This window comes from Peromyscus eremicus, chromosome 22 (assembly GCF_949786415.1).
Source record: "Peromyscus eremicus chromosome 22, PerEre_H2_v1, whole genome shotgun sequence".
Lineage (NCBI taxonomy): Eukaryota > Metazoa > Chordata > Mammalia > Rodentia > Cricetidae > Peromyscus > Peromyscus eremicus.
In genome coordinates, this window is record NC_081437.1 from 41,943,122 (window position 1) to 41,954,787 (window position 11,666).

Consider the following 11,666-nt stretch of genomic DNA (forward strand, 5'->3'; position numbering starts at 1 on the left):
AATCTTTTCCATTGTTCCAGCTACTGCAGATGCTCGGTGCCCAAAGTTCTTGCCGACACAGCTTCTTCCAGATACTGTGTCTCTTAAAATAGCAGGCTCAGTCCAACCCCAGAAGATCTTTAAGATTCTAAATTTACTGGTTTCTGTTTCAGCTCAAACTCATTTCTAAATCCTGCAGGAAGAAAATGTTGGTTGCTGGTTTTTTTTTGGATGTGTGTGTGGTGTGTGCTTGCATAGCTTGTGTGTGTTTGCATGTGTGCAGATGCACATGCATGTGGTGCAGTTGGCATGTCGAGGCCAGAGATGGACATCTAACATCTTGAGTTGACCATTCGGCTTGTCTAGCTAGCCAGCCTGCTCTAGGTATTCAAACTCCACTCCTTCTGTTTGCTCAGCGAGGGCTTTATTTACTGAGCCGTCTTCCCAGACCCTGTTCTTTCAACTCAGCTTTGAAGAAAGCTCATGAAAGTATCACGCTCTGGAGTTGCCCCTAGAGCAACACACATGCACCTCAGAACCTGCAGCAGCTGCTTCTGGGGTGGGGCAGTGTCCGTTTCTTTTTACTGGATGTGGGAACTGCAGCCTCTTTCTAGGGACTGATGCATCCTGAGGGATTTCATACATATTTACACACATGTGCACACTCCCACATATGCAATTTGAAATATTATAGTAATGATTGAAATACTAAAAAGAATTTAAATATTTCACCCAGATTCACTAACTGTGTTAACATTTTCTACATATTTACTTATACTTTTATGTGTGCACAAGTATGTATTGTCTATAAATAAATAAAACACAGAAGTTTTTCTAAACGAGCCTAGGGAGTTGCAGATTTCCCGCTACCGTGCCCCTAAATAATCTATTTAATTATAATCTGAATTGAAAAATTTAGCATAAATAAAATAGTTACCTAAGCTTTGGATCCTGTTTGAATTCTATTATTTTCCCAATGATGTTAGTTCATGACAGGTTCCACCTCACTTAATTTTACCTGAATGTTCCCAGGCTCCTGTATCCAAGAAGAGTTCTTAGTCTGTTTCCATCTGGGTCCTTTTGGTAGGTTTCCCTCCATGTAGGTTTGTCTGACCTTTCCCTAAAGGTTAAACACAACATTGGGGCAAAGATCGAGGCACAAAGAACTGTGTTCCTCTTGGCACACCGTAGCAGGAAGCACAGGGTCCTGTGACCAGTGACAGTGATTCAAGTTACTTATTTAAAATGTTTGACTCGACACTTTGAGTGTGAGGAGGGTTACAAACGTGGGTTCAGTTAGAATCTGAATATTCTCCTCCTCTGCACCAAGCTCTTCCTGTTGTGCAAGGCCCTGGGTGGAGAACCATTCTTAGGCAGGGCAGGTGTTCCAGGTGAGGTTCAGGTTTGGAGCACAGGTCTCCTGTATGCACAAAGCTTTGCAGGTGTTACCATGGTTTGGTACATTTGCATTGTGAACATGGCTGCTTCCATAGCGGCAGCGGCGGCGGCGGCGGCGGCGGCGGCAGCGGTGTTGTGTGTGGGGTTGCACTAGAATCAGGGTGCATGCAGCTGAGAAAAGTCAGGCAGAGTAGTGTAGCCCAGCTCTGCTCTGTGCCTGAGGGAGAGCTGGAATATCCGTGGCAAACACGTGGCCCTGGATTCCCAGAACCCATCTATGTGTAGTGCTTAGGTCAGGGTCCCTGGGTACAGTCCATTCATATGAGGCCCACCTTGCCTTGTTGTTGTTTTCAAATAATCTAGGGCAAGGCTTTATGAGGGAGAATCACCCTCTTCCAGAATATTCAGGCTTGTCTGGCCTGGCTTCAGTTTTCAGGAAGATGAAGACTGGGGAGTACAGGAAGTATATATGGCACTGGAAGTCCAAGCTGCCGTGGATCTGGTTTAGGTCCTTGGAGCCATCTAACAAGCTGCATTATCTGCTCTGATTGTTGGATAGGGCAAATTTAACCCAGCTTGACTGGGGTCAGATAATGACCTGTGATAACAAGTTCAGAAGTGAAGGCTTGATTTAGCTGGAACACTTCCTTCCTTTTCTAGCCATAGACATCAGAATCTTAGATACGCTCATCCAGAAGCAGGCAGGCACATGACCTCAGCTTATTTCTCCTTTGCCTTTGTCTTGTAGGATGTTTACTTTAGTAGGGTCACAGGACTTGAGAATTTGGAAGATTGCCTTTGGCCTTTGCTTTCTTCTGGGCTGGGCTATTCTTAGGGGAGAAAGGAGACATAAGATTTGTGTAAAAATGGGTGGCTTTAATGAATAATGTAGATGGGGCTTAGGTGAGAGAGAATAGGGTTCCTCCCCATATCTGGAGCTTGGGATGGAGCCTCAACCAGGGCAAGGAAATTGCCTGGACTTGTTGCAGGTTGATTTGGGCTGATCGTGAGGTCTCAGGGACAGGGTACCATTGGAGAAGGGCAGGAGGACTTAGATTATGATGGTGAAGTGCTCCAAGTCTCCATGTGTGGGCTGCAGGAGGGCACAGTGGTCACCCGGGGTGCTCTGGTCCAAGGTGGTTTGTCCTCAGGGAGACTTGCTGCAGCTGTTAGCAGGTTTAAGTACTGGACTAACAGACCCACTGTTCTATCTATGAGTCTTTTTAGGCACTGCCTGGCATCACAGATGTCCTAACTGAAGGGGGAGGGGAGATGATGTGTGACAAAAATAGCTTCTACTTGACAAGATGTAAATTTATCCTACATTAGCATCATCTGTCACTGATTGCCCCTTTTTGCTTTCTCACCAGACTGCAGGACCAGGGGACAGTTCAATGCCTTCTCCTACCATTTCCGTGGCAGACGGTCTCTGGAATTCAGCTATGAGGAGGACAAGCCCACCAAGAGAGCCAGGCGGCCAAAGGCACTAAGGTGAGTTTTGGTGCTGTCTGCGAAGTGTCCTAGTGACTGTGGGTCTTTGCCACAGGCTAAGGTCTTGCTGTTGTTTTGAGCTCAGTTGTAGCCTGGGTTGGCTAAAGCAGAGGTGTCCAGAGTACAGAGTAGACAAGGCCTGTGTCCTATTTGACAGTGCTGGGCTTTAGTGTGCTAGGCTGGGCACTCTACAGAAGAGAGGGATGCACTTAGGAATACTGGCTTAGACCTGAGCAGTGACACTCTGAATCTCCTCCTTGCCCCTTAGTGTGAAATATGGCAAACATCTTAGCAATACCACATCAGCCACCCGTAAGCACTCGGAAGGACCGGAGACTAATGATTTAAAGACATTTATTCTGGAAATGCAAAATGTCATCACAGACCTCAGGAAACAGGTAAGGCTGGCCCGAGCCAATGCCGTCTTCACCTCCTTGGACCTCTCACCAGCACCCCCCAAGAGGCCTTACATTTCTGGGTAATGGTGAAGGTATTGACTTTGCCCTCACCTTCCGGGGACTGGCCATTTGTGTAGCTTGCTTATCTCTAGCTTGCTGCTAGCTAGGCTGCACAGGACTCTTGTCTTCATGCTTCTCTGTGGATTGTGTGTTAGGTACTTTTTAATTTTTATTGCTGTGATTAAACACTACGAGCAAGACAACTTCCAGAAGAGTTTCTCTGTGCTTACAGTTTCAGGAAGTTAGCGTCCATGGCTGTGGGTGAAGGCATGGCAGTAGCAGGAGGAAGCTGAGGACTCACATCTTCCACCAAAAGCACAAAACAGAGAGAGGAAATTAGTGATGGTTGGGGGCTTTGAAACCTCAAAGTCTACCCTCAGTAATGTACTTCTTCCAACAAGGCCACACCGTCTCAGCCTCCCTACACAATTGGGAAACAATTGCCCAAGACTATTAGGGGGCAGCTCATTCAAACTGCCACAACTGGGGCACTGGGCCCGGTGGACAGTTGATGTCTCTAAATTTGGGACACCCTGCCACGGAATATGGCCGAGAGGCTATAACTGGAATTGACACAAAGTCCCAGAAAACTCAGGCACAGCCAGAGGAAGAGGTGTGGGGGAAGACAAACTTGAATTCCTGCTGGTAAGCGACTCCTTCAGGAGCCTAGTCAGGGATGGTAGACTCACCAAGGCTGCATGGCAGGGTACCAGGGCTACACACCACAGCCCCGGCTGAGGACCTATAGGTAAATTCCTCTCCTTCTGCGTAAGGAACTTTGCTCTGCTTCTCCTAGGCTCTATGTTCAATTACTAAAGGCCTTGTTTCAAAAAGTGGAGGCTGGGACCTCAGGCTAGACACAGGAGGTCTGTTCGCTTGATAGTAAAGAACAGAAGTGTATGTACCTGAATTATGGGACAAAGAAGTGTCCTGGGTGGTGTGGAGTGTGTCCCAGGAGGTAGTCTGACGTTGGTGACTGGTTTGTGGGATTCTTGAGTCTGGCTCTGTCTCTATCCCAAGGCTACTCAGGTGATAGCTTAGAGGAGACTCATGTAACCCAAACTCCTTTCTGGACACAGAAGCCATTCCAATGGCCTCTACTCCTGCTTGAGCCTTGCCCTGCAGGCACAGGGCTCCACCTCTGTGTGTTCCATCACCCAGCTTGTTTTGTCCCAAAGCACCCGAGTGGGTGGTACTGGGGACTCCTGGCTCGGGTGGAGAAGGTGAGACCAACCCAAGGAGACCTCGGGATACTGATGGGAACAGGTGTCCTTCAGATCCATTCTTGGTCTAGGTAGGCCACATGAACTTAGTGTCCATGGTACCATCATTTACGTTCTGCCTGCAGTCATAGGGGCAGGACTTCTTGGCTGGAGATGCCAGCAGACCTGATAATATAGAATGGCCTTTGTACAGGCAGCTCAGGCGATTTCGGCCCTTCCCTGTAATCCCTGCAAGACAGTCTGTGCTGATGCCTATGGCTCATCAATGCTGATGGCCATCCAGATCATAGCCACCTTTGTCCTTAGCTTTTCTGGGTTTTGAATTAACTCAGAGTCAGCCACTGATGCCCAGGTTACTCTTCACTTCCTAATTTTCTTCATGGCCTCAAGTAGGAATGTTGAGGGTTAACCAAATCGTAAGTTATGCTAGTGAGTTATGACTACAGAAGTTTGTTTTGTTTTGTTAGGAAATGCTAAAACGTATCTTATAGTGAATAACTCTTTGGCTAACTAAATTCCAGTTAGGATTTAGACTGTTAGGAGTATAGTCATCCTAATACAAAGACAACAGAATAATCTTAGTGCCAAGGGGGCTCACAGAGTTGCACAAGATTCTGTGCTCTGCTCCAGTGTGGACTGGGGACCACACTGTGCTGTAGTTGGAAGTTCTCCAGTCCCACCCGGCTCCACGGTCCCATGTTTCTCGGTCCCAAGGTCCTGCAGCCATTTATAAAACAGTCACTCTCTGGTTGGCACATGCCTTTAATCCCAGCACTCAGGAGGCAGAGCCAGGCAGATCTCTGTGAGTTCGAGGCTGGCCTGATCTACAGAGCGAGATCCAGGACAGGCACCAAAACTACACAGAGAAACCCTGTCTTGAAAAACAAAATAAGTAAATGAATGAATGAATAAATGAATGAATAAATAAATAAATAAATAAATAAATAAATAAATAAATAAATAAATAAGTAGGTAGATAAATAAAATAATCACTCAGAGGCTTATACTAATTACTAACTGTATGGCCCATGGCAGGCTTCTTGCTAGCTTCTTTCATCTTAAGTTAACCCATTTGTATTAATCTGTGTTTTGCCATGTGGCCATGGCTTTACTGATCTGCTGGCATCTTGCTGCTCCTTTGGTGGTAGCTAGGCATCTCCCCCTCCTCTCCTTTCTTCTCTCCTTATATCTGCTTGGATTTCCTGCCTGCCTCTAAGCTGCCTTGCCATAGGCCAATGCAGCTTTATTTATCAACCAATTAGAGCAACACATATTCATAGCATACAGAAAGACATCCCACAGTCTTGTGCTCAGTAGGTAGGTCAGGGAAATTCAGGGGCTGAGGTTGAAATCCACATGGGAAGTAGACTGATTTAAAATGCTGTGGTTCCTATCACTTGTTGTAATGAGCATAGTTGTTGAGGTTTATTCCACCAACTTGCACTGCTCTATGCCTTGTTGTAGATAACCAGCCTGGAGTCTCGGCTCAGCACCACAGAGTGTGTGGATGACAGTGGTGAATCCCACAGCAACAACACAAAGTGGAAAAAAGACACATGCACAGTTTGTGAGTGCAAAGTGAGTATGGGGTCAGTTCTGTGTTCATGCCCATCATGTTTGGAAAGTGGGTGGCCCAGGTGTCAGAGTGAGGTCCTGCTGGCCCCAATCCTCAACCCTGGTTTCCCCTCATAAGCTGGAGAGAGCACATGGGGGCATTTGTGTGAACCACCCTAGCTTCTAATGGTGTACAAGGAACATACACACACCTGGGAACCTGAAAGCTCCACAGCTCATGACCCTTCCTCCCAGAGCTGGCTGTTCCATTCACCCCCTTATCCTCACTGTCTCTGTCCAGGTCTAGCCTGGGATATTAGTTACAGAGAATACTAAGGGCACATGGTCCATTTTGGGGAAGAGGTGACAGATAGGCCAGGGATATACCTTAGTTGTGAGCAGAGGTTCCCCTGAAGCCCTGGCAGCAGTATACTTGGGACAGAGCCAGAAGGCAGGGCAGCAGAGATGAGGACCAATCCAGATCATCACCTCTTGTCTAGCAGGGGACAGGGTTCATCCCTTTGCCGGAACAGTGCAGGGTATTCCAAGCATTCATGGGTTGCCTGGCTAGTGAAGATTAAGCTAGAGGAGTCAGCATTCTTTGCAGAGAAGACCATTTCTCTCGGGTCTCATTCTCCTTCCCGGCAGAATGCAGTGGGAGACTTGGGGTGGGACAGCTCAGTCTTTTGATCCTGGGCCCCACAGTGTAGGGTTAGAGGGCAGTGGGAAAAGTACAAGGTGTGCAATGTGATCCCCCAGGGGATGTATTTATAGCTTAAAGGCTCCAAGTGTCTTTAGTCGCAACCCCGGGAGAGGAGAGAGCCAAGCACAGAGACTGATGGTGGGGGATGAGGAAAAGAAGCATGGGGCACCATCCTGGGGCAGGGGTCGTGTGGATCATGCCCCGTAGAGGATTCAAGAATGTGACAAGACTCTTTCTCCCTTCTTCAGAATGGTCAGGTCACCTGCTTTGTGGAAACTTGCCAGCCTGCAGCCTGCCCAGAGCCCGTGAAACTGGAAGGTGCTTGCTGTCCGGTCTGCTTCAGGAGCACTGCAGAGGAAAAGCCTTAGTGTTCCTGAACTGAGCGCCTCGAAGCTGGTCCGCAGAATCCTTGTGAGCTTAGGTGGCAACATGGGGAACTTCAGACCACAGGATAAGTTGGAATTCCAGACATTTCAGGGCCTCCACTGTGTCATCACTGAAGCAGCCCGGGCTGTGTTTGTAGAAGGAAATCGAGTAGGCAGGAGTGGCTCTGGTCCTCACTTCATGTTAGACTTCTCAGGTTCTTATTTAATTATTTTTAAATGAAAAATTGGTGCTACTATTAAATCGCACAGTTAAGACATGTGGGTTCCTACATTGCTTCTGCTCGATGATGCCACATCTGTTTAATTGAGGCAGAAGGCCTTTGACAGGCTTCATTTAAGCAGAAGCATTTGGCAAATGGAACAGGATCTTTTAAAATAACTTCCCAGGCCAACAATCCCCACAGAAACACCAGGGCTTCCTCCTACCATTCCTTCGTGTCTGTTGTCTTCACCTTCAAGGCTCTTCAATATTTGACCACAATCCCAATACAATCCTGCATCTTGGGACCATGTCAGCCCTTCTACACATGACTATCAAATTATTATGCCACATTTAGAAATGATCTTGTTTCCACTTAGAATGTGTGTAAATACTGCCTTGCTGTAAACTGAATGTGAAATCCTTTGGTCCCATGCCACATCCAGTGACCTGAACGGCCCCTTGCATTGGCAGGGTGGGTCTACAGCCACCACCTGTCTTGGTTCCTGACCATAGTGTAGAGAGGGTGATTCGCTTTCCAGGCCCCTTCAATAGGTGGCAGGCAGGCAGAGCCTGAATGTCTGAAATCACATTGTGTGAATGCTTTAAAGGAAAAAAAAATCCCAATACCTCATTTTTTATTGCATGATGCTTTATAAAAAAATTTGCCCATTTTAGATGTTAGAAAAATTATTTCCACTATGCAAAAGATTTTTTTTAATTCAGTGAAAAGCAACTATTATACCTCATAGTCTCTTGTTTTTAATTGACCAAAATGTTCCATTCTATTCTCACAAGGTTCTGAGGACTCTCCCCTGAACAAGCAGGTCTCACCCTATATACACTGATGTGCCCAGCACTGTATGCTAGCCATGTGCATACATCAAGAGCGTCATCTGACCAAGGGCTAGGGAGGAAGACCTCAAGGACACAGACAAGTCAGTGCCGGTTTGAGAAGGGCAAAATGGGTGCCATTATAGGGAGCCCATCGCTGGGTAAGGTGATGTTCAGCTCCTTGCAGCCTCTGGCTTGTGTTGAGCAGTGAGGCCATTTTGGTACAGTCTATGTGTGACCCTTATGCTGATATGATTACCTTCCCAGAGATAGACACAAAGTCACATGTGTAAGGCTGCTGAGCAAAGACAGCATCCCAGCATGGGTGTGTGCACCGTGGATTCGCCACATTGTGTATGTAAAAGTGGTCACCTTGCCTTACCCTCCTGTTGCTAATGATATTCAGAAGCCCGGTGGTCCAGCAGGGATGGAAATTTGTGAAATATTAAACTGAACTTCGTGATGAGATCTCAGAATAGACTTCTGTGAAGTAGGAGACATAACTGTGCCATCTGAAATCTGATGGCCATGTAGTTGCTCAGACATAGAAATGGCAAGAGAGCCCTGTCCTGGGTAGCTGGTATTTCACATGCGCCCTGGAGTATGTCTTGTGCCAAGGCATACAAGTGCACATGGTGCCGAGACCGGCGTCAAGGGTTTTTGTTCTCTGATCCTGTGAAGGAAGCTGGCTGTGATTTACATTAATTTCTGTAATTCAAACCAAGGTGTCTGCAGATCTCCATTTTGATGTTATAGCGTCACTGGTCAGGCAGTGGGCAGTGCCCAGACAACCTTTCTGATTAGCCGCTGCACTGGGCTTCTGTGATACAAAGCAATGTACATATTTACTTTTCTGACTGTTGCCAACAGCCAAATGCCATTTTATGTTCCTTGTATTCAGTACATTACCAAAGAGGTGTTTGCACTTTGTAATGATACCCTTTCAGTTCAAATAAAAGGGCCACGTTGTCAAGTGGGGAATGTTCTTTTTGCTTTGATGCAAACAATAACTTGCTTGCTAAATGATGTGGAAGTATGAGGAAGGGACTCAATCCTACACAAAAACCCAGAGCTACACTGTGAGCCACAAAAGGAAAAGGTAATGGGAGGTGTGTAGTTAAGAGAGAGACTCTTCCTTCTGAGATAGGGGGGACACAGCCAGGTGGATGTTATATGGGTTCTGCCCCTGGGACAAGCCTCCAGCATTTCCATGTGGTCCAGTATGTTCCTTTTTCAGGAAATGCACAGTGCTTTTGGCCCTGGGAGGGGGTAGGGAGGGTGGGTAGCTTATGTTCTTCCCAGAACAGGAATAAAGATCATGCCGGTCCCATGGCACCACCAATGTTGAACATTTTTCCATGTGTTTGTGCTTGTGTGTGGCCTTCAGCCCAACCAAGGTAACCTGGGCAGCGGGTTTGGGAGGCATGCTGCTCCGAAGGAAGCAAGAAATTGAGGTTGTTTTTATAATGGAGAAGATCATTGCTGTTCATCTAACTATCGTCCAAAGGAAGATGTGATGTGAAGGAAACTTAACTGCATTAAATTTGTGTATGTTTATGTGTGTGTGCATGTTCATATGTGTGGAGACCAGAGGTCAGAGAAAGGTGTCTTCCTTGAGCGCTATCCACCTTAGTTTTTGAGACAGGGTCTCTCTCATGGACTGTGGAGCTCACTAATTAGACTAGGCCGGCTGGCCAACAAGCCCCAGGGATCCTCCCATCTCCACATACCACTGTTCCTAGCTTTTTACAGGAGTGCTGGGGATCCGAACTCAGGTTCTCATGCTTATGTGGCAAACACTTGGAGCCATCTCTCAGTGGTTTGCATTAAGCTTTCTAAGTGGCCAGATTGTTTCAGAAATAAATGAGAAACTCCACAAACATGCCTTGCTGTGGGAGAGGATGTGTGGGATTCTCTGCTGCACTGTCCTGGTGAGACAGCTTTCCCACGTGTAAACCACAGGCTGTGACACACTCAGTTCACATGAGGTCAGGAGCTTAAAACTGACTTTTGCAGCCACTAAGAATCACATGAAAATTCCTGCTGCTCTTTTATCCTCCCCAGAATGGTAGATGTAGCATAGCTAAGCCTCCATTCTGCTTAATCTTTTTGAGGCAGACAGATCTCACAAGGCCAGCTGGGCCCAGTGTTAGCAGAGCCTAAGAGCAAAATAAGCCCTGGTCCTGTATGGTGGCTGGCCAGCCGGTCCCGGGTTTTCCTTTGACACCCTGCTGACTGACAGGGACCCTGAACCATCACTGCATTTTTACTTCTTCAGATGTGGAGTGTTTTTTACTGTTCAGCTGAAACCATCCCATTCATCTATATTCACATGACCGTCATTCTCCTAGTGCCGTGACTCAGGGGGTAAGAGCACCTGTCCCCAAGCCTGACAGCCTGAGTTTGATCATTGATCCTTGGGAACTACATGTAAGGAGGAGAGAACTGACTCCCACAAGTCCTCTGACCAACACCTATTACCACCCCCCACCACCACACACACACCAAATCTGTATATATTTAACTTTTTTTAACTTCCTAAACCCAGACTAGAGCCTTCAATGGTGGGCAGCAGGAGTGAATTCAGAAGTTTGCAGAAGCGCTATCATGGCTGGTTTTCTGTTTGGGGAATTTGTTAAAGGCAACTCTGTATATCTGTTACTGTAATGTCTGGCTTTCTTTATTCAAACAAGTGGGACTCCACAGGAAGGAAGCTGAGGTTGAGAACCCCAGAACCTTCTCCACAGTTTTTCTGTATCACGTCCTAAAAGTCTCTCTGAGTTGATAAAGACCATGAAGCGGCTCTCCCCTTTGTTCTGAGTGCACCCTGTGATCTTCTAGGACTGAAGAAAGCCATGTGGCAGTTGCAGCTGTATTACTGGTGGCTGTGTTACTGAGGAGAGATGTGGGTTTTGAGCATCTTCATCCCATTGTGACTGCTTCAATACTAACTATAAATTGATTTGTAGATGTCAGGAGAGGGTAAGTGACAAATCATATCATCATATTTTCTTACTTTGTCTAATGCTGAGCATAAGTACCACGGTAAGTTTTATTTTTCAGTGTGCTTTACATAGACCCAACTTTATTCTTACTATCCCACAGTTAAAAGCACTCCCCGACAAGAAAAATAACCTCTGACATCATTGTCCCATGTCTTCTAAACCATCTGCATCTTAGTGTTTTATTGTTTTGTCTATACTTAACCAGACCGGGCAGGATACACACATTGAACCCGAGAGGCCTGCAGCTGTTTCAGAGGAGATCCCTGGAAAACATCATGTTTGTGTTCCTTAAAAATGACTAATCAGGAATCATCTCAGATGAGACTGCTGGTCATCATTGCTTATAACTATGACTCAGAGCTCACTGGAGGAGGAGGGAACAGGATGTGGTGCCTGTGGTCTCCGAGGGCACTGTGCAGCCTGGCCATTAGGTTTC

At 46.7% G+C, this 11,666-nt stretch overlaps 1 protein-coding gene across 2 annotated transcripts in view; it reads left to right on the plus strand.

Moving 5' to 3' along the window:
* Pxdn (peroxidasin) overlaps positions 1-9,198 on the plus strand; it is a 77,462-nt gene extending 68,264 nt beyond the window's left edge. For both annotated transcript variants that reach the window (XM_059248473.1, XM_059248474.1), the window contains 4 exons: positions 2,748-2,868; positions 3,137-3,266; positions 6,014-6,127; positions 7,055-9,198. In XM_059248473.1, the coding sequence (XP_059104456.1) occupies positions 2,748-2,868; positions 3,137-3,266; positions 6,014-6,127; positions 7,055-7,174 (485 nt within the window). In that variant the 3' untranslated portion in view covers positions 7,175-9,198. The remainder of the gene's footprint in view (positions 1-2,747; positions 2,869-3,136; positions 3,267-6,013; positions 6,128-7,054) is intronic.
* The last annotated feature ends 2,468 nt before the right edge of the window (positions 9,199-11,666 follow it).